Source organism: Panthera uncia, chromosome F2, assembly GCF_023721935.1.
Source record: "Panthera uncia isolate 11264 chromosome F2, Puncia_PCG_1.0, whole genome shotgun sequence".
Lineage (NCBI taxonomy): Eukaryota > Metazoa > Chordata > Mammalia > Carnivora > Felidae > Panthera > Panthera uncia.
Window position 1 is genome coordinate 1,497,129 of NC_064812.1, and position 21,255 is coordinate 1,518,383.

The 21,255-nt window shown below is 61.6% G+C and overlaps 2 protein-coding genes across 2 annotated transcripts; both read left to right on the forward strand.

The window, feature by feature from the left end:
* The first annotated feature begins 1,646 nt into the window (after positions 1-1,646).
* LOC125924920 (lymphocyte antigen 6E-like) lies at positions 1,647-6,463 on the forward strand. Its single transcript, XM_049633738.1, has 3 exons — positions 1,647-1,698; positions 3,624-3,722; positions 6,252-6,463. Exons 1-3 carry the CDS (start codon positions 1,647-1,649, stop codon positions 6,461-6,463), a joined length of 363 nt encoding a protein of 120 aa, XP_049489695.1.
* A 9,032-nt stretch (positions 6,464-15,495) lies between these two features.
* Positions 15,496-16,897, forward strand: LY6D (lymphocyte antigen 6 family member D). The gene is made up of 3 exons (XM_049633739.1): positions 15,496-15,547; positions 16,244-16,342; positions 16,578-16,897. The coding sequence occupies exons 1-3, from the start codon at positions 15,496-15,498 to the stop codon at positions 16,817-16,819; spliced, it is 393 nt and encodes a 130-aa protein (XP_049489696.1). The 3' UTR covers positions 16,820-16,897.
* Positions 16,898-21,255: the final 4,358 nt, after the last annotated feature.

Here is a 21,255-nt window from a genome sequence, read left to right on the forward strand (position 1 = left end):
ATGCACGGAGTCAACCCTGGGATTGCGCAGGCCTTACCCCTCCCTTCTCAGCACACTGACGTGCCCTCGTTCCGGACGCAGCGACTGCAGCTCGTGCGTTTGCTGCGCCCTCGCGACACTCTCAGCAGGTTCCTGATAAGGGTGAGCCCATCCCGGTCTTTTGGGGGCCGTGGCAGATGGGACCCCACACACCATACATCTGAAATTGAGAAAGTTCTACACAAAGTTTAAAAACAGCCAATATGAAATATCAGTGTTCCAGGCTCCTTGACGCTTTGCTAGGCGGCGACGGTGTGGAGAGAGCTTGTCCCAGCGCGGGTCTGACCCCTGCTGCACCGCCAGGGCCCCACGTCCATGCACGTGGCTCCCGGCCTGTGCACCTGGTTCTAGGGGTGAGCAGCTGGCCCAGCCTCCGTGGGTGACGGAGCAGAGGCCCTGCGGGGGACCTGGCGAAGGACACGGGCTCCAGGCAGGCGCCGCCAGGGCACAGGCAGGAATAGTGGGTCTAAGAATGTTCCGGACAAAGATAATGATTCGGCCGGGGAAGGAAAGGAGGGAAGGGTGTTCCGGGCATCGGGCTGGGCGCGGGTGAGGGCATGGAGGCACGTGGCTTCACTCTGGAGGCCGAGGGGAGGGCGGGGAGGCTGGAGGACACAGGGGAGGCCAGGCGAGGCGGGCTTATGTGGACAGTGTGTGCCTGCAGAGCTCTCGGCGGACGGTGACACGGTCGGAACTGCATCTGGAAGGGAGGCTCTGGTCGCTGGGGAGGGGACTCCGGCCGCCAGAAGAGAGAGGCGGGTGGCCCTCGGAAGGGACGCAGTGGAAACACCAGGAGGTGTGAGCTCCAACCTTCGGCCTCTGGAACCCTAGCCAGACCCCAAAACAGCAACTGGGGGCAGCCCACTGTGCCCAGGCTGGTCCCTGCATCCTCCCGGGGCACCCTTGTCATTCAGGGTCCCCCAAGCCCGGCCTGGAGGCCAATGGGCAGTGACTCAGTGCCATCTGAGATGCTGGGCCCCTCTGGCCCTGCCCACCCCTGCTCGGTCATCCCTGCAGCCCAGCAGCACCGGCCTCTCCAGGAGCTTGTCAGGGATGCAGGGTCCAGGGCCTCAGACTCAGCATTTCACCAGGGTCCCTGTGATGTGTGCGTGCACAAAAATTGAGACGCGCTGGTCCAAAGCCAGGCTTCAGCCTGCAGTGTCTCAGTGTCCCCACTCAAATGGGCTTGGCACCTCCCTGATTGGCCTGGCCTGGCCAGGGGAGAGACACAGGAGAAATGGCTGTGCTTACCCGGAAGACCCAGGCAGGGCTGTGTCCCCCAGGCCCCAAGCGTGGGCTGTCACCCATAGACTATTGAGACCTTCCCTTCTCCCCAGCCGGGCCTGGGGCCTCATGATACCTCGAGGGACCGGGAGGCCAAAGGCTCAGGACAGGGAGGCAGGCAGAGAGAGGGCACAGGTGACCTGAGAGCCCCCGGAGCCCTGGGGGTGGGGCAGAGGGGAGCCCAGGCAGCATGAGTCAGGCTGGCCCTGCCGTCCCAAGTTCAGCTCCAGCTAAATTACTAGGTCTGACCCGGCGAAGAGGCCAGTCATATAAAGGCACCTGGTGCCGGCCGCTCCCCAGTCCCAGCCGGTGGATGCCCCACGATGAGGCCACTCCTGCTCTTTCTGCTTCTGGCCGCTCTGTGCACTGACCTGGGTAAGAACCACTGACCCGGGTGGGAGGGTTGGGGACAGACAGCTGCTGGGCGTGGCTTCCCCCTGAGGAACGTGTGTGTGTGGTGGGGGGGAGACCTGGAGACCTTTGTGTCCCTTTGGGCATAGTTTCTAGTATATCTGCCTGTCGTGGGTGAAAGAGCCGGTGACAGGCCTGAGTCTGCAGAGCTCTGGGCCGACAGGGGGACCGGCTACCAGCCAGGAGGCCAGTGTCCTGTTTTCCTGGACAAAGGGGCTTCTTGGGAGGCAGGACTCTCGGTGCTGGAATCAGGGAAATGAGTTGGTCACTCCCAGCCCCTCTTGCTGGCTGTGTGACCTTGAATGAGAGCACCTGCTGCTTTGGGGCCACCGGAAATGGGGCCCCGGGGAGGGGGTGATCCAGCCTGTGATTAGCAGCTGAATAATTACCACCCAGGGATAATAGCCCCCTCCACATGCCCCGAGTGGAGGTGGGAGAGCTGGGGCCTCCGGCCTGTCTGGGGAACCGCCTGGGGGGGAAGGCAGAGACAGAGGCGCCTCGGAGACCAGTCTCATCCCGAGGAGGCCGGAAACACAGATGGAGGGGACACTTGGGCAGAGGTTCGAGGCTGGCTCTGGGGACGGGGCAGGGGACAAGGTGTTTGTCAGAAGAGAGGCTGGCACAACGGTGAGGGGCGGCTGCCCGGAGGCCCCAGTGAGGCCTCCCCAGTGTGGAGAGCCCCCTACACAGGGACTCTCCGACCCCTGAGGGGGAAACAGAGGCAATGTGAGTTTCTAGTTCAGAGGAAGCTGGGAGTGTCCCCCCCACCCGACCAGACTCGGTTGCAGACAGGAGCATAGGAACAGCCAGGGGTCACCCCCAGAGTTGCCTCTTTTTCCTGGGGGTGTTCCAGAGCCCTAACCTGGGAAGAAAGCCTCTGAGCCTGGGGTCTGTCTGAGCTTGACCTCATCACCCGTGGTTCAGCCACAAGTGTCCCCACTTCCCCAGGGAAAGGGGTCCCTGATGTCCACTGAGCCGTGTGTGGAAGATGCTGTCACCCCACTCCACAGGTGCCGGCTTTGACGTCGGAGCGGGCACACCACAGCCCCCAGGCCTGGCACAGACGTGCCCTTTCTCGCAGCACGTGCCCCTCCATGCTGGCTCTCCCACCTGCCCAATGGCCCCTTCGCAGTTCCAGGGGCACCCCTTCCAGGAAGCCCTCCCAGCTGGCCCCTGCCCTCTATGAAGACACCTGGGCCAGGTGTCCCGCAAAGTGTCACTCTATCTCACTCACCCCACTCCATCCCAACCTCAGCTGGCCGCCCCCACCCCCCGGGAAGCCTGCGGGCTCCTCCAGGCCAGGAGCCTTGTCCTGCATCCTTGTGGTCGGGGCCTGGGGCCGGTCACAGTGCACGGGGCCGGGGGTCACCAGGGCCTTTTGCTGTGGACTGTCCACTGATCAGTCTGGGGTAGGGGCCGCTGGCAGGCCCCGGGCAGGGAGGGCAGGGCTGTTCCCTCCTGTTAACTAAGCAGCCCTTGGTGCCAACGGTGTGCAAAACCCTCCCAGCCCCCGCTGTCCTCGGGTCCAGGCCGCGGTGCAGGCCGGGAGCCCCAGCACAGGAGGGTGGGGCAGGGGCCAAGAGCCTGTGACTTGTCATCCGGGCAGCCTCAGGCTGTGCTCGGTCCCATCTCATAGGGAGGACTGTGTCGCTCAGAGAGGGGCAGCGGCAGTGAGAAGCAGAGCCCAGATCCCCCCCGAAGTTAACCCTCCTCCGTCCCAGGGCCCCCTCGCTCCTGCTGACCGGCCTGCCGAGTCTCTAGCCCCGTCCCCGGGGACCGGGAGCACCTCCGGAGGGAAGGGGGGGTGGCGGAGGCTCAGAGAGGGCCAGACATGGCCCCCAGGCTCTCCCCAGCCCACGCTGACAGGGGTCCCTGCTTCCTCCCCCCAGCCCGGGCCCTTCACTGTCACGTGTGCTGTGGCCACAAGGACTGCGAGTCTCTGGTGGAGTGCGCCCCAACTGACAAGTACTGTGTGATCACCCAGGCCAGTGAGTACCCCGCACGCACCCCCACAGCCCAGCCAGGGGCCCCCCTGCGGTGCCGGAGGGGGTAGGGACCTGCCCACTCTGCCGGAGCCCGCCTCCGTGTTGGTGGGAGGTGGGCTAGGAGCAGCCCAGCGACACCCCGACACCCCGACCCGACACCGCAGAGCAAGGCCAGATGTGGCCTTCCCGCTCGAGTCAGAGGGAGCCCGAGTGAGAGATGCGGGAGGGAGCAGGCCGCACAGGGATTCGGCAAGACTGGGCCTGGAGGGAGGCCGGCGCCTGGAGGACAGGGTGGGGTACAGGGCTGCGGGGGCAGCCCGGCCCATGGCATCATGACAGGACCCACGGCCTCGGCCCCGAGGCCCGTCACCATCACCCTGCCTTTCCCAGCCACACCTGTAGCCTGTCTCCAACAGACGACCCCCCCGCCCCCGTGCCCGGACCCCTAGGACAGGCTCCCTCCTTCCTCTGACCTCCCAAGTCCCTCTGCGGGTCTGGTTCTTCCCTGAGCCGTCAAGGGCTGGGCTGGGGCCCCGAGCTCTCAAGTGGTGCTTGATGGTGACCTTGGCAGGCGGGGTCAGGGTGCGAGGGGGGGCCACAGAAGGTCACATGGTGGGAGTTTGAGCAAGGCAGGGAGGTGAGGGGCCCGGTCGCTGTGGTGGCCCCGAGGGGTGGGAAGCTTGACCGGGTCACTAGACAGGGCAGTGGGGAAGTTGGCCTGCAGGGGCAGCAGCACAGGGTGGGACCCTGAAGTGAGGTGGGGGGGGGTTGGAAGATGCTGCAGAGACACTGGGTCCCTGAGCGGCCCGAGAGAGGGGGGAGGCATGTGTGCTGAGGTTTGGCCGCAGGTGGCCATGTGGGGTCCAGGAGGCAGGAGCGACTGCTTCTGGGAGGGGGTGAGGAGCCCCCTCCCCCCACCGATCCCTGTCCCCGTTGGTGTCCTGTCTGTGGAGGTCCCGGCAGCACGTCACATGCCCTGGATGAGCCAGGCAGCCTCGCTGGGGCCCCAGCTCCCTGTGAACCTCGATGATTACAAAGGCCCTCCCACATGGGACGCAGAGCCCCCTTATTACGGGGAGACGGGGTGTCTGGCTGGACCCCACCCCTCCTTGGTGCAGGGACGCTGTGAGGAGGCAGCACAAACCCCTCGATGCCTCCTGGACCTGCTCCCGTCAGGCGGAGAAGGACCCTGCCCAAGGACCAGGTCACTTTCTCAGGGCCTAGGGGACGCTCCCCTACTTCTGGCCAAGTCCTGGGCGTGTGGGGCACAGGCAGGTCATGTTCTCTTTCAGTCACCTGGCCGATGGCCCCTGAGCACCCGCTGTGCTCTGCGGCTCTGGCTGTGGCACAAGGAGGGGTGGGTGGGAGGGCTGGGGAGGAGCTGGTCCCGGTGGTCCCCCCCATGCCGGGACCCCCCCCCCCCATGGGTGCCTTTTGCCGCTGAAGCATGAGTTCTTACACCCACACAGGACCAGACACCCTGAGGGCCCCCGTTCCCTCCCCGGGGTGGGGGCTTCCTTTAGACCCCCATCCCCCGCCCCTTACCCCACCTCCTGTTTGCTCCTCACTGCCCATCTGCTGAGTCTGTCTGTCCACCCATGTGTCTTGCCAGGCGGTGCTCCCCGAGCGGTCATGGCCCTGGATGACAATGGGGGCGGTGCTCCTCAGAGGGAGCCGTGAGCAGAGGCCCCCCGAGTGGGGAGGGTGCTGATGCGTGAGGGGGAACAGGAGGGATCCCGGAGCAGGAACTGGGGGACGGGACCCGCGGCCACCGAGAGGCCGGTCGGTGGTCACGCCCGTGTGCTCCCAGCATCACCAGCAGATGGAGGTGTCTCCTGACCCCCTGCTGGCAATCCTGGGGGAGGGGCGGGGGGGGTTGGGGGGGAGGCCGCTGTCCTTACAGCAAAGCGCCGAGGGCCAAGGGGTCTTGCCTGTGACAAAGGTAAATGTTGGGGCTGCTGTGGCTCCCGCGGAGTGCCACGCCCAGTGCACCGGTGGGCCCTTCGATTCGGCCCCCCAACGGCCCACCTAATACCCGTCTCTCAGGGGAAGGGGCCAGGGCTCAGCCAGGGAGGAGGCGGCCACGCTGGGTCAATGTCCCCGGCAGCACCTGCCCCCATCCTTCCCGTCTCCTCGGCAATAGCTCAGGACAGGGTTCGTGGACACTGCCCTGTTCTGTAATAGCTGAGCGCGGTCGTGACCACTCATCACGTGTGACCGGAGAATTTGCTCCTGGGGCGTCTGGTGTCCCCACCCCCCCCCCCCGTGGGCCCACGTGCGGGCGGGGGGACTGTGCACAGAGGTGGGTCCTGAGCAGGTGGGGACCGGCCCCCGACACCCTCCTCGTCCCGCTGCAGCCTGCCTGTCCCTCGGCTCTGCCCACCCCTGCTCTAACCACCTCCCACTACAACGGAGCCCCCGGGAGCCCTGGAAGCGGACGGGGCCCGCGGTGCCGGCAGCCCCGGGCCACGGCGGGCCGGGCGGGGGACGCACAGAGCCCTCCACCCACGGCCCTCGCCCCTCTCTCCACAGCAAACCCCGGTGGCATCCTGGTCATGAAGTCCTGCTCCCCGGTGTGCCCCAACAGCACAATGTCCTCGGACGGCCGCACCCTCTCTGTCTCCTGCTGCCAAGGCAGCCAGTGCAACCGCAACGCGGCCGCGGGCCTGGCGGGCAGCCACGGGGCTCTGTGGCTCAGTGCCTCCGTCAGCCTGCTGTGGGCGCTGCTCCGGGCGGCCTGCTGAGCCCACGCTCCTCGGGCGGCCCCCGGCTCTCACCCGGCCCCTCGCAGGCCGTCGCCAGCCTGCCCCGCTCCCCGCACTCGGCCACGCAGGCGGAAAGAGTCCCTGTCTCTCCTGCGCTCCTCCCTGCTTCCCCCGGGGCCGCCGGCCCCCTCCTCGGGCTCCCACCCCGGGGGCGGGAAGCCCCCCTACCTCAGGGAACCCGCCTCTGAGGGACCCTCGGCCCTCTCCCGGGGTCCCGGCCACCCGGTCCTCCCCGACACCCTCCACCCCATTGCGGGGCCTCCCACGAGGGCTCCTCCCACTCTGGCCTCGAGTGCCCGGATCCACCGCGCACGGGGCAGGCGGGTCAGAGGTCTGGGCGTCCCCTGCACCAGCCACGCCTGTGCTCCCCTGCGCACCGACCCGCCACTCCTTCCACGGCTCGCTCACACCTCAGGGGCAAATTCACTCCGCACAAGCACCCACCCCCGGGCCTCCTGGGAGCCAGGCACCCCGAGAGAGCCCACAGGGCCACCCCAGGTCAGCACGTGGGATGAGGGCTTCCAGGAGGCCGCCTCGCCCCCACCGCCAGTCCCTGCCAGCGAAGGCAGGCCCGTTCATGGTCCCCTGGCTGCCGCTGTGGGGGCAGAATCCGTGTGGGGCCTGTGTTCTCACTGGGCACGGGGGCTGGCCCGCCCCCCACCAGAGGCGCCCACGGCAAGGCCTCCCCCTAGGAGCTCGTGGAGGAGAATAAAGCTGTACATCCTGTCCCCATTGTCTGAGATGTTGAAATTTTGGGGGGTCCCCCGTACCTCGGGGCCAGGCAGGGGGCACTTTACGGAGGGCGGTGGCATTCTCCAGGCATAAACTCAGAGAGCAGGAGGCACTCTCCTCGGAATCCAAAAAGCCAGCACCCCTTCCCAGCCCTCAGCCTGGGGGCTCCCGTGGGGTTCCCCAGCATCTGTGGTCGGCCCTGCGGTGTGCCCCACAACTCCTACCGCCCTGCACCCCCAGTCAGGGCCCAGCCGGGCACCTGGGGCTCTTCTTGGGAGGCAAGGGGCCAGAGGCTCCAGCTCTCCTCCCTCACCTCTGTCCGGGGCCTCTCCCCGGGACCGCATGCAGGTCCCCGGCCCACAGCTCTCTCGGGGCCTCCCTGCTCCTAGCCCCCGGGCCCTGCCCTGGCCCACCTGCCTCCTCCCCTCGCAGGCCCTGGTAATTTCCCTCCCCTGACATCGCTGTCCTTCACATCCCTTCCGGGGGCCCCAGAGGCCAACGTCCTGCCTGCCTGGCAGAGCTCGGCTCCCACAGCCCAAGTGCCAAGGCGACGGGACGCTGTGATGGCCGGGACCTTCCTTGGTGGGGCCTGGGCCTCGATTCTGGGAACCAAGGGACAGATTGCAGCCAGGACAGCCAGTCTCCCACTGCCTTCCTGTCGGCCTCCACCTCCGCAACTCGGCCGGACACTAGTGTCCCCGGAGTTCCCAGAGTACTCAAAAGGGACACAGTTCCTCCCGTTCCCAGCAGCCACCTCTCTGGCCTCACAGGGCCACCACCCCCCACCCAGTGCCTGCAAGCCCAGCCTGCTGTCTGTCCCCCGTGCCTGTGACGCTGCCGTGGCGCCATTCTACCCGGGAGTGCTCCTGAAGCGTGTGGGGAAGCGGGTCAGGGGCAGGGACTTGTGTTCTCGCAGGCTTTCTGTGGTTCTGTCCACACCCTGAAGGACGAGGTGGGCTGAGGGGGCCCTGCCTCGAAACACGGATGTCAGGATTCCCTTGGGGCCCCTCTGAGTCACTAGTACAGCTCCCTTCGTGGCCAGGCCTGTTGGGCTCCGGGGACCCAGGAGCAGGTTGGCACAAAGTCCACGTGAAGTGGCCTTCTCGGGAACAAACTTGGGGCTCAGGGTTGGGCCACCCCACCCAGCCTTTGAAGTTTGGGGTTTCTTTCTCAAAGAGAGTGGAAATTCCCTCTCTTGACTCCTGCCCGACCAGCTTCCCCGCTAGGGCAGGCCCTACTTGTACAAGTCCCAAGGGAAAGCCGCATTGGGTGCCACGTGAAGACCGGTGGTCTCCTGCGAGACTTCGACATTCAGAAGTCAAGGTGCGGCCAAGAGACATTTCCAATGAGGACGTTAATTGCCCTTGCTACAGATGAGGACGCTGAGGCACAAACTGCTTTTTGGATTTAATCCCTGGCTGGCAGAGCGGTCTGCCCCAAAGCCTGAATTCTCTCTGCCTCCTCCCCGCCCCCACCGCTTCCCCACAGTCATTAAGTCAGGGGACTCTCAGAGACCGCCCACCGCATACCAGGATCATGTGGGCCCTGGGGCACCACAGACCTGTAGGGCTGTGGGGGGGAGGGTGGGGTGCTGGAGGGCTCACCGGACTCTCAGAGGGCTGCGATCCCAGCCCTGGGAAGGCAGTGAGGACAACAGGTGCAAAGGCCCAGAGGTAAGAAAGGGCCGGAGGGGCTGCACGGAGACCCAGGCAGTGGGGGAACACTAAAGGTGGGTCGGCTGAGCAGGGTTTGTGGGAAGCTGGGCTTGATCCTCAGGGAGGAGCATTCTGGGGCTGTGTGGGCGTAGGGCCACAGCCAGGCCACAGGCTTTGACCTGTTCCCCCTGGCAGGAAGGCAGGGAGCCCGCTGGAGCTCAGAGAGCTTGGCTGATACTCGGAGCACAGCACAGCTGTGGCCTATCTCCCGGTTCTGCGTCCCCCAGGGTCACAGTCGGAAGCTGGGTCTCTGCCCTACGCTCAGCCCTGGGGGGTCCTGGGTCTCCCTGTGTCACCTTCCTTCCACCCGGCCTCTCCTCCTCCCCAAGTAGCAGCACTTGTCCAATCTTACGCAATTTTCCCATGTAAAGATGACACGGGCCTCTGATCCCCCAAGTTCTTGTAGGCTGAGCACCCAGCTCCTTGCCAGGCCCAGCTGGGGCCCCACTCCCTGCCCTGAGGAGCCTGTCCCCACACCCAGAGCCGTTGCAACAGCATGCAAACCCCCTGCACCAGGGCCGGGTGCCAAAGCTGAGCCCCCGAGGCCACCAGGCTGAGCAGGGAGTGGCTGAGCTGGGCTGCTCCAGATTCAAAGCTCAGCAGCTGCCTGAGGCCCAGAGGAGCAGGGACTGGGTGTCCTCGGCATCTAGGCCGTGTGAGGACAATGCACCCCTCGCTCCCAGGCCACCTGCTGATGCAGATGTGGTGCTGCCAGCTCCTGTTATCTTGTACCCAACAAGTGTCCGGAACCTCGTCTATAAAGTGCGGAGTTGGAAAGAGGCTGTCCGCCTCTGAAATCTGGGTCTCACTGGAAGATTGAAGCCCTCCCCCACACGCACTGGGGAGGACAGTAGTCCCCATCCGAGAACTTCATCCGCTGTTGCCCAAAATCTGTTTTTTAAAGGTTTATGTATTTATTTTGAGAGAGAGAGAGAGAGAGAGAGACTGAGAGCATGGGGGAGGGGAAGAGAGAGAGGGGGAGAGAGATAATCCCAAGCAGTCTCCACACCTAGCGCAGAACCTGATGCAGGGCCAGATCCCATGAACTGTAAGATCATGGCCTGAGTGAAAATCAAGAGTTGGACACTCAACCAACTGAGCCACCCAGGCACTCCCCCAAAATCTTTTTTTTTTTTTTTAAATCTGGTTGTCCTGGCAGGGGTTTAGTGTGGCTTAAAGGGTGGCAGGATCCAACAGGGGTCCATTTCCTGTTCCCAAGGGACAAGGGACAAATGGGTGGGGAGGTTGTTAAGGAAAGGAACTTACACTGCTCTGCGTAAGAGGTACTAGGGCCAAAGACACACAGACAAACTGACAGGGCACATGATCCACGTAAGATGTTTATTTCTCTCTTAAGTGTTAGGATCAATGATGTCCTCTCAAAGCCACCCCCAAATCATATATAATCTTAAGTAAAAGGAACGTGTGTGCATATTGGGTGTCACAAATCCCAGAGCTGCCTGCCAACCAGTTGTAGATCTAGGGCCTCTCAGAGGCCCCACTGGGTTTCACTCCACAGTCTTTGAGAATTACTGTTTTCTCTTGTCAGGGGGTAGGTGTGTATGTGAACGAGAAAGGGACGAGGGGACAGGAGAAAGAGACATCACTGTAACTATCTCCTACAGGATACATAAGTTGTATGAGTGGGTGAGTAGATGGATGGACAGATAATGGGTGGATGATGGAGGAATGGATGAATGGATGAATGGATGGATGGATGGATGGATGGTGGATGGATGGTGGATGGATGGATGGATGGATGGTGGAAGGATGGATGATGGGTATATGATGGATGGATGGATGGATGGATGGTGGATGGATGGATGGATGGATGGTGGATGGATGGATGGATGGTGGATGGATGGTGGATGGATGGATGGATGGATGGATGGTGGAAGGATGGATGATGGGTATATGATGGATGGATGGATGGATGGATGGATGGTGGATGGATGGATGGTGGATGGATGGATGGATGGATGGTGGAAGGATGGATGATGGGTAGATGATGGATGGATGGATGGATGGTGGAAGGATGCATGATGGGTATATGATGGATGGATGGATGGATGGATGAATGGATGGATGGATGGTGGAAGGATGGATGGATGGATAAGCTACAGGTGTGTGGATTATGTAGGTGGTAGGTGTTCACTACCCTGGAACTTACACCCAATGCCATCATGGAGCTCAAGGGTTTAAGGCCGCAAGCTCAGGCTATAGCAGGAGGAGCAGTGAGCAGTGGCACAGCAGAAGGGAGAACCTAGGGGTAGAACATGAGCACATTTTCTTTTTCTCAAACCCTAGAGGGAGCTTATCCTAACATGCAGACAATAAACCCCCTCCAGGGCACCTGGATCTCAGGTGCTTTAGCTCCTGCAATTTCAGGTTTGCGTGTTCTGCAAGCCCACACTGCCAAGAGCCTGCAGCCATGGAACTCCGAGGTCCCCAGGTTGCTGTGGCTCTGTGGCTCGGTGCCCGTGCCCTTCGGCAAGCTCTCTTCCTCTGCTTCATGGAAGGACACAGCCCTCACTCCCCACTCTGAGAGCTTCCCCCATCACCCGGTCCCCTGAATCCCAGTGCCTCTCACAGACACAGCCGGAGACGCCGATAGGCAGGGCCCACGTCAGACCTCTGCTGGGGAACCCGGGGCTGGTCCTAGGAGCCGTGCGGGGCCTCTTGCAGGGGAGAGGCCCACCGGGCCTGAGAACTGGCGTGTCTCTCCTGGTCTACGGGAGCCTAGGGCTCCAGTCCAGGCATTCCTGGGGGACAGGCTGCACCCCAAGGCAGGGAAGGGCTGCCCATGTGGCTGCTCCCCAGATTTGCACTCTGGCAGAGCGGGAAAGGGAGCCCCCACACTGGTGGCCATGGTCCCAGGAGATGATGAAGAACAGGCGGGGCCATGCCAGGCCCTGGGAAGCAGGTGAGAGGGACCCATGTCTAGGCCTGTGGCCCTGTGTGTAAGGGTGAGTCTCCTGCACATGAGGGAGGGGCAGGGAGGCCTGGGTGTGGGGTAAGAGCCCCAGGCCAGCAGGGACAGAGTGGAGGGTGGGCCCAGTTTTGGTTCCCACTTGCTGACTGGGTGACCACGGACAAGGCCCTCTCTGTGTCATCCGAGGGAGGCCCCATGCGTGTGTGCAGGCGTGTGAAGGAGGCACAAAGGCCTCAGGGGGCACCGTATCCCTCCACTGGCTGACTCACAAGGGAGTCACTTCAGCCCTACTGGGGAGGAAGGGGCAGAGACAGGAAAGGGCTATGGCGTGCCAGAGGCCACCGGGGACCAGATCCAGGCCCTGACCCCCTTGTCCTTGCTCTATCCTCAGGAGACCCCCCTCCCTTGGCCTCCTTGGCCTCCCACTCACATGGGGTACGCTTGTCTATGCACCATCTCCCCAGCTCATCCTGGGGTCCCAAGGGCTGGCCCCGTCTCTCCTGTCTGTCCCTGTCGTGCCCAGAGTGCAGGGTCTATGATGGGCACTGCTAGCCAAGGGAGTGAGTGGGTAGGTGCAGTGTCGCCCTGTGTGCAGCCGTGGGACCCGCCTGTAATGCAGCTTGAAACTGAAGGAGGCTTGTCCCCAGACCCCAAGGCTTGGGGGTGCACCCAGTGGGGGAACCTGACTTGCCCGCGCAGAAGCTCACCTTCAGCCCAAGGCAGGGCCCCAGGGCCTCCCCGGCTGCATTTTCAGAACGCCTGGAGTGGCCCCTGTGCCGCGCTGCTTCCCTCTCTGGGCCACTCACCCCTTTGTGCGACCCCAGGGACCCCCATGGCCTGGTGGTCTAGGCCTTGATTCCTGTCCTTCCCCCCACTCCAAGGCTGAGACGTGGGGAGCAGTGGAAGGCAGGGTGTGGGGCCTGTGGGGCCGGGGGCGTGAGCAGGAAAGGCACACTGCAGGCGTAGGTCTGGGCTTGTCCTGGCGCCTGGCCTCCTGGCCCGCTGTGTTCAGGAAGCAGGCAGGGCTGAGGGTGGGGGCTGGTAGCACCCTCCGCCTGTGCCCCTCCACGACCTCTTCTAGCCGTTGTTGCTGTTGCCTCCAGGGACTGGGTGAGAGGGCTTGAGTTCTGGAAAGTAGCAGTTTTCTCCAGAGGATGAGGGGGACAGGAGGAGAGGCCATGGACACAGGAGTGTCCAGTTTCACGCCACTGCCAGGGTGACCTGGCTGGAGCCCGCAGGGCCCTCTCGGGACCTCACTTCCTCACCAGCAGAAGGATGCTGGAAGGGGGCCAACTTAAAGGGCCATGACGACTCCTCTCTCCCCTGAAATCTGCCTCCAAGATCAGGGCAATCAGGTCACCACCTGCAGGAAGTCCTCCCTGACTGCACTTCCAATGACTCCCAGTTCTCAGAAAGCTCCCGCCATGGGAACTGCCCACTTTCTCCCCCAAGCAAACTGTGTCTGAGGCTGCTGTTGATGGTTCTGCTAGGAGGCCCCCAGGACAGGCGGCTCACACCCTGGTGGGCAGCCCCTGTCCTCACTGGCCGCCTCGTCAGAGACAAAGGCTTTCTCCCCGTGGAACCAGGGCCTAGCTGCCACGTCTGCTCCCACAAGTGTCTGTCCCTGCCTCCAGAGCACACGGCCACAGTGAAACCTGAGGTGCCCTGTGCGGATGGGCCAGGTGTGCTGGGTCCCCTCCAGCCCCAGGGGAGGGGACCCTGCTGCCCACGGGCCTCACATCCAAACTTCCAGTCCTGGTCTGCCGGACACCCCTGGACCCCGTAGCTCTACCAGGCCCTACAGGAAATCCAAGCCCCCAAACTTGTTTTTCCAGTAGCTTCCGTGCCCCTTGGCCTCAGTGAGTCACCCCTCCCCATCTGCCAGTCACCACCCCCTCCCCAAGCCCTATATCCTGCTTCCCAGGACCCTGCCTTCCATCTGCCCATGAATGGCTGTGGAATGAATTCGGGAAGGCCTCAGAGCTTGGGGTGACTTTCTCTCTCGGGATGTGGGCATGGGGCCCCCCGCATCACCTGCCTTGTCAGGGGACACCCCAGCTGCACTAAACAAGGCTCAGGGAGGCTGGGACCAGCCTGTGGGACCGCGTCAGAGGCCTCCCGGCTTCCCCCAGGGTCCTGGAAGGAAGCCACACCACCCCCCACCCTTGGCCACTCCCACCAGGTCCAGTAACTTCTTTAGGGAGCACAGCACAGAGTGTCAGGCGGCGCGTCCTTGGACCCCTGGCACCGGATGTAGCCCCGACTTTACCCCACGTGGCAGGGGAGACGGGAGGCCCAGCTCCGGAGCTGGCCCGCCCAGGGCCACGCTGGGGGGAAGGGCCAAGGGGTCCCAGACCTCCCCAGCCTGAACCCTGTCCTCCCTCCAGCCTCGCCTCCCCTCCCTGAAGCAGGCCCTCCAGTACTCGCCGGATGGGGGCTGCGGCAGGGGGAGGGCTCACCTCCGCCTGTGCTCTGGCCCTACCCGCACCCACAGTCGGCTAGGCCTGCCAGGGCAGGGACAGGGTGAGGCCTCGGAGGGCCCACCCGCGCCACCCAGCAGGGTCCAGCTGGCCTAGCAGAGCAGCAGTGGGGGCCCAGGGCCGGCAAGGAGACCTACGGGGCGGGGGGAGGGCGGCCCCTGTGCTTAGGGCCAAGCCCCTCCGCCCCCCCCGTCCCCGCGAGCACTGTGAGGTGAAGTTAGGGGGATCTGCCGGGCACCCACAGCCCCTGGCCTGGAAGAGCTCACTGCCCTCGGGACCAGAGCAAGAGACGGACAGCCACAGGTCCCGGAGCAGGGTGAAGGCTGGGGCTCCTCCGGGAGGGCCGGGGCCCAGGGCACGGTGGACAGAGTCCTTGGTGGGAGGGTGGAAGGAAGGGCTGTTGGAGACTTGAGGGGCCCTCGGTTTCTCCAAGTTGGAGAGCCAGTTGAATCTCTGCCTCGGCACCGTCCCCTCCCCCATCAGCCCTGCCCCTGCCCCTCCCCCAGTGCCCCAGGTCCTGCCCCTGGTCCCACGCTCACCTCTCTGCAGGCACATCCAGCCTCCACACGCCGAGCCCAGGGCCCACCCTGCTCCTCTTCCTCTCACTACCCCGAGGTCCTGGCATCTCAGCAAGGTGCCTTCGTTCGGTGGGGTCCTTTGCCCAGGGCTCCATGGGTGGGCCTGGCGATCCTGAGCCCCGAGCCCAGGAAGGCAGGGCCAGCGCGGGGAGCACAGCCCTGGGCGCCCACAGGGCACCTGCATAGCCTTGTGACCCTGTTGACCTTATCTGAGGGTGGGGGTCTCAAGGGAGGAGGTGACAGGCCTGAGACAAAATGATCCGGGGGTCGGACAGAGAGCCGGAGAGAGGAAGAGGACGCAGTGAGCTGCAGAGCCAGCGGAGGCCTCTGTCCCTCGCCCGGAGGTGGGGGGAGGGAAGCCCCCCGCTCTGGGGGGCAGGCAGCCAGGGGCAGAGGTCCCTCCAGGTGGCAGGGGAGGCCGCACTGGGCGGGTGGGTGTGGGCCAGCCAGGGTGGGGCGGGTGGAACGCTACTGCCTGGCCACCTGCCCGCCTTGGTCCCTCCCACCAGCACCTGTCCCGGCTATAAGGCCTCCAGAGAGGAGGGGCCCCCACTGCTCCCGGAGACACCCCAAGATGAAGCCAGGTCTGCTGCTCCTCGTCGCACTGGCGGTAGCCGCGGGGCCAGGTGGGTGAGGGGCAGGGTGCAGGGCTGGGGCGGGTGGGCAGCTTGGGTCTGTGGGACACGCTCTGGAAGCCTGAGGTTACCGGCCTTTGGGCTCAGGGAATCCTGGACTGAATTTCAAACAAAATGAACCCATGTCTTAGTGGAATCAGACTTAAAATATCGCAGCATCTTCGAATCAGCCCATGAGATCAGACACGCAGAGGGAGAGAGGCTGGGAGCGGTGCTGAGATGCCTCCCCTGGGGAAAGACCAATGTTCGGGTCGCCCAGCCCCTGACTGTCTGGTCCCCGGGAAGCCCCTCCTCCCACAGGCTCAGCGTGGTCCGGCTGAAGCCCTGGGCCTTGACTCAGGTCCTCACGGTCACTTCCGCCCGCTGGGGGCAGCCTCTGGCGGCGGGGGGTGGGGGGCAGCCGTCGTGTCTTGTGAGCTGCTCTCAGCAAGTCTCAGAGCTCTGTGATGTCCCTGGGGAAGGGTCCCCCGTGTACCCAGCACCGCCAGCTCTCTAGACAGGCCCAGCACAGCCCCTCCTCCCGGCACAAGGGGTCCCGGCGTCCCAGGCTCTGGGCAGCCAAGGACTGTCGCCTCCTGCCTCTGGGGACACAGGAGCCCTGGCAGGGCCTGGGGTGTAGGAGGGGCCTGGCGCGGGTCAGCAGAGGGCTCGGTCCAGACAGTGACCCCTGTGCCCCTCGCCCCCCAGCCCTTGCTCTCCGCTGTCACGTGTGCTCCAGCTCCACCAACTGCGAGAAAGCTCAGGACTGTGCGGCCAGCGCACGCTACTGCAGGACCATAACCAAGCGTGAGTGACCCGGGAGCACGGAGCCAGGGAAGGGGGCCCCGCAGGGCACCCCAGAGCTCCGCTCAGGGGCCCCGACGCCGGCAGGCTGGTGGGGACGGGTCGGTGATGGGTCGGCCGGGGGGGGCGGTGGGGGCCGGGAGCTGGGACTTGGGGTGCTGGGGAGGCCAGACGGGGGGGGGGGGGGGCGGGGGGCTCAGAGGCAGCTGCCCAGTCTGACTGTGCCCATCCGTTCCAGTGGAGCCCCTGCTGGGGAACCTGGTGGAGAAGGACTGCGTGGAGTCGTGCACGCCCACGCACAACCTTCAGGGCCAGGTCAGCAGTGGCGCGATGGCCACCCGGTGCTGTCAGGGCGACCTGTGCAACAAGAGCCTGCAGAGCAGCGCCCCCGCCCGCAGCCGGCTCAGCGGCCCCGCCCCCGGCCTGGCGCTGGCCCTGGGCCTCCTCCTCGCCGCCCTCCTCTCAGCCCCCAGCCTGTGACCTGCCCATCCCCTTCCCCCGGGGACTTCCAGGCCCCCCCGTCGCTTCCTCTCCCGGACTGGGAGATTCCGCAGCCCCTCCCTCACCACGACTGGGGAGGTTCCCGCGACCTGGGCTGGGGGCCCCCTCGGAGAGTCTGGGGCAGCAGCCAGCGAGCCGATGGCCTGGAGCCCTGCCCCCCCAGAGAGGATGCATGTCCCTTGTGACTTTACATTCATTCTGTTGGGTTTCCATTTTTCTACTTGAACCTCTGCACAGGAATAAATGATCGAAAACCAGCGTGGTTGTGTCTTCCTATTTCAGGAGTGCAGGGGGGAGGGAGGAGGCCATCCCGCCTCACAGGTCCCCAGGGCCTGGGACTTGTCACCCAGGGCCCGTCTTGGCCTCGTGCAGGACTCCTGAAATACCAGTGTCACCCCCCCCCCCCACCCTCAGAGGAGACACAACCCTCCCCAGGCATCTTCTCTGCAGCCCCAGGAGAGGACGCTCCTGGGGGAGGCTTGGGTGGGGGGCACAGGGCAGAAGGCCTGTGACCCAAATGGTCAGAACACACACACACACACACACACACACACACACACACACACCTCCACCCTAGGGAGGCTGGCAAAGGGGGCTGTTGAGCTCACCTGGATGGGGTCAGCCCAATGTGGGTAAACTTACCTTGGCCCAACTGCCTGGATCTGGGCCCCGCTGCCCGGGTTCCAGGTCTGCTGCCCGGATCTGGGCAACTGGATCATTGTGTCCCTGTGAGTTCTCAGCACCCCCGCAGATGCCCAAGCAAGCAGCCTGCCCCTTCCTAGGAGGACCAGAGGCTTCGGAGGCCTGCACCCCCTGCCGGGTGGCCACCACCTTCTGAGGCCTCACCTTGGGCTGGACAGAGCCCCGACTCCGGTGCCAGCAAGGAGGAGCCCTGGCTGGCGGGGCCCCCCGCAGGGTGCTTGGCTGAGGGACCAGCGGGAGCAGGAGCAGGGCCCGGGGAGCCTGAGGGCCCTGGCGCCCAGACCTACTGGGGGGGCAACGCCCGCTTGGCCTGCCTCTGTGTCTCCATCACATCACCTAAATTAGGAGCTTCACACGGGTGCCACCATCAGCTACACCCACGTCCCCAGCTTTGCCCACGTGTGTCCCGCCCCAACCCCCATGGCTTCCTCACCATCCAACATCCTCTGTCTTCGCTCAGCTCGGCCAGGGCACACCTGAAGTAATGATAAAGTGGACACACCCAGGGTGCACACGGTGATGAGACTTACACGCTCTGTGCCCCTGAAGTCACCACTACGACCAAGACAGTGAGCAGCCCATCACCCACAAAGCTGCCTGCAACCCCTTTGCGCACCCCCTCCGTCCTCCCCTGCACGCCCCGCCCCCGGCAACCACCTCGTGCGCTGTTTGTAACAGAGCTATTCGCCGCCCCGCCCCCTCCCGCTCAAGCCTGGAAACGCCCCATGTGCATCAGCCCACGTTTTCTAGAATTGGATAAAATGGGATCTCACAGCACGTACTCTTTGGTCTCGGGTTTCTTTCCTCAGCAGGATCCAGAGACACATCCCTGCTGCGGGGGGGTCTCTGTCATTCACTCCTGCTGCCGACAGGACTCCGCTATACGGTCACATCATGGTCCCTCCACCCACGCACCTGTTGATGGACATCTGGGAGGTTCCCAGGCCTGAGGCCTCATGAGGAATGTCGCTGTGGGCAATCGCCTCCGGTCTTTGCGTGGACAGATGTTTGCACCTCGCTTGGGTACAACCCAGGAGTGGAATCCGGGGGCAGGTGATAGGGGGATTCTTCCGTCGGAGGGGCCACCAAACTGCTCTCCAAAGAGGCTGCTCTCCCCCATCCCCACCGGCAGCGGAAGAGGGCTCCCGCCACTCTAACACGCTCGCCCACACAAGGTGCTGTGGGTCCTTAACCGTGGACACTCCCACGGGTGCGTCCGTCTGTATGTCCGTCTTGACGCCCTTACCACACTGTTGGGAGTGTATTAAGGCCGAAACTCGGGTCGTGTGACACCTCTACCTTTCACCTTCATTTTCAAAATGGTCTTAGCGATTTTAGATCCTTCGCATTTCCATATGCATTTCAGAGTTAGCCTCCTAGTTTCCTCATGAACAATGCCCTTGGGATATGGGCTGGGACTGCACCTAATCCATAGATCAGTTCAGGGAGAATTTACATCTCATTATTTTTTAATGTTTATTTTTGAGAGAGAGAGAGAGAGAGAGACCGCGCACGAGCACGCATGGGGGAGGGGCAGAGAAAAGAGGGGAGGACAGAGGATCCAAAGCAGGTTCCATGCTGACAGCAGAGACTCCGATGGGGGGCTTGAACTCACAATCCGTGAGATCATGACCTGAGCCAAAGCTGGACACTCAACCAACTGAGCCCCCAGGCACCCCTACATGTTATTATTAAGTCTGCTCATCAATGAGGACGGGGTATCTCTCCATCTGCTGACGCCCTTAGCAATGTATTTCAGCAGTGTTTTGCAGCTTTTAGAGCAAACAGGCTTTACACATCTTTTGTCAACATCATCCCTAAGTATTGCACGGGATGCTCTTTATAAATGGTATTTTCAATGATCAATTGTTGATTGTAAGAATACAGAAATACAATGAATTTTTTGCTCATTAACCTTTTATTCTGCAACCTTGCTAAACCAACATAGTTTTAGAAGGGTTTTCTTGAGTTGTTTTTTTAAATATTTTAAATTATTTATTTTTTTAAATTTACATCCAAGTTAGTTAGCATAGAGTATAAAATTATTTCAGGAGTAGATTCCAGTGATCTATCCCCTGTGTGTAACACCCAGTGCTCATCCCCAAAAGTGTCCGCCTTAATGCCCCTCACCCATTTAGCCCATCCCCCCTCCCACAACCCCTCCAGCAACCCTCAGTTTGTTTTCTGTATTTAAGAGTCTCTTATGGTTTGTTCCCCTCCCTGATTTTATATTATTTTTGCTTCCTTTTCCTTATGTTCATCTGTTTTGTATCTTAAATTCCACCTATGAGTGAAGTCATAGGGTTTTTGTCTTTCTCTGACTAATTTCACTTAGCATAATACCCTCCAGTTCCATCCACGTAGTTGCAAATGGCAAGATTTCATTCATTTTGATTGCCGAGTAATACTCCATTGTATATATAAACCACATCTTCTTTATCCATTCATCCATCGATGGACATTTGGGCTCTTTCCATACGCTGGCTATTGTCGATAGTGCTGCTATAAACACTGGGGTGCATGCGTCCCTTCGAAACAGCACACCTGTATCCCTTGGATAAATGCCTAGTAGTGCAATTGCTGGGTCATAGGGTAGTTCTATTTTTAATTTCTTGAGGAGCCTCCATACTCTTTTCCAGAGTGGCTATACCAGTTTGTATTCCCACCAGCAGTGCAAAAGAGATCCTCTTTCTCTGCATCCTTGCCAACATTTGTTGTTTCCTGAGTTGTTAATTTTAGACGTTCTGACAGGTGTGAGGTGGTATCTCAATGTGGTTTTGATTTGTATTTCCCTGATGATGAATGATGTTGATTATTTTTTGATGTGTCTTTTGGCCATCTGGATGTTTTCTTTGGAAAAGAGTCTATTCATGTATTTTGCCCATTTCTTCACTGGATTATTTGGGTTTGGGGGGGGTGTTGAGTTCGATAAGTTCTTTATAGATTTTGGATACTAACCCTTTATCTGATATGTCATTTGCAAATATCTTCTCCCATTCTGTCGGTTGCCTTTTAGTTTTGCTAATTGTTTCCTTTGCTGCGCAGAAGGTTTTTATTTTGATGAGGTCCCAGTAGTTCATTTTTGCTTTTGTTTCCCTTGCCTCTGGAGACGTGTTGAGTAAGAAGTTGCTGCGGCCCCGGTCAAAGAGGTTTTTGCCTGGCTTCTCTTCGAGGATTTTGATGGCTTCCTGTCTTACATTTAGGCCTTTCATCCATTTTGAGTTTATTTTTGTGTCTGCCGTAAGAAAGTGGTCCAGGTTCGTTCTTCTGCATGTCGCTGTCCAGTTTTCTCAACACCACTTGCTGAAGAGACTGTCTTTATTCCATCGGATATTCTTTCCTGCTTTGTCAAAGATCAGTTGGCCATACGTTTGTGGGTCCATCTCTGGGTTCTTTATTCTGTTCCATTGATCTGAGTGTCTGTTCTTGTGCCGGTACCATACTGTCTTGATGATGACAGCTTTGTAGTACAGCTTGAAGTCCAGGATTGTGATGCCTCCAGCTTTGGTTTTCTTTTTCAGGATTGCTTTGGTTATTCGGGGTCTTTTGTGGTTCCATACAAATCTTAGGATTGTTTGCTCTAGCTCCAAGAAGAATGCTGGTGTTATTTTGATAAGGATTGCATGAATATGTAGATTGCTTTGGGTAGTGTTGACATTTTCACAATATTTCTTCTTCCAATCCATGAGCATGGATGTTTTTCATTTTGTGTG

Coding starts and splice junctions, on each gene's coding strand:
- LOC125924920 (XM_049633738.1), top strand. CDS start 1,647: ATGAGGCCACTCCTGCTCTTTCTGCTTCTGGCCGCTCTGTGCACTGAC. Junction 1,699..3,623: donor CGCTCTGTGCACTGACCTGG/GTAAGAACCACT, acceptor TCCTCCCCCCAG/CCCGGGCCCTTCACTGTCAC. Junction 3,723..6,251: donor CTGTGTGATCACCCAGGCCA/GTGAGTACCCCG, acceptor CTCTCTCCACAG/CAAACCCCGGTGGCATCCTG.
- LY6D (XM_049633739.1), top strand. CDS start 15,496: ATGAAGCCAGGTCTGCTGCTCCTCGTCGCACTGGCGGTAGCCGCGGGG. Junction 15,548..16,243: donor GGCGGTAGCCGCGGGGCCAG/GTGGGTGAGGGG, acceptor CTCGCCCCCCAG/CCCTTGCTCTCCGCTGTCAC. Junction 16,343..16,577: donor CTGCAGGACCATAACCAAGC/GTGAGTGACCCG, acceptor CATCCGTTCCAG/TGGAGCCCCTGCTGGGGAAC.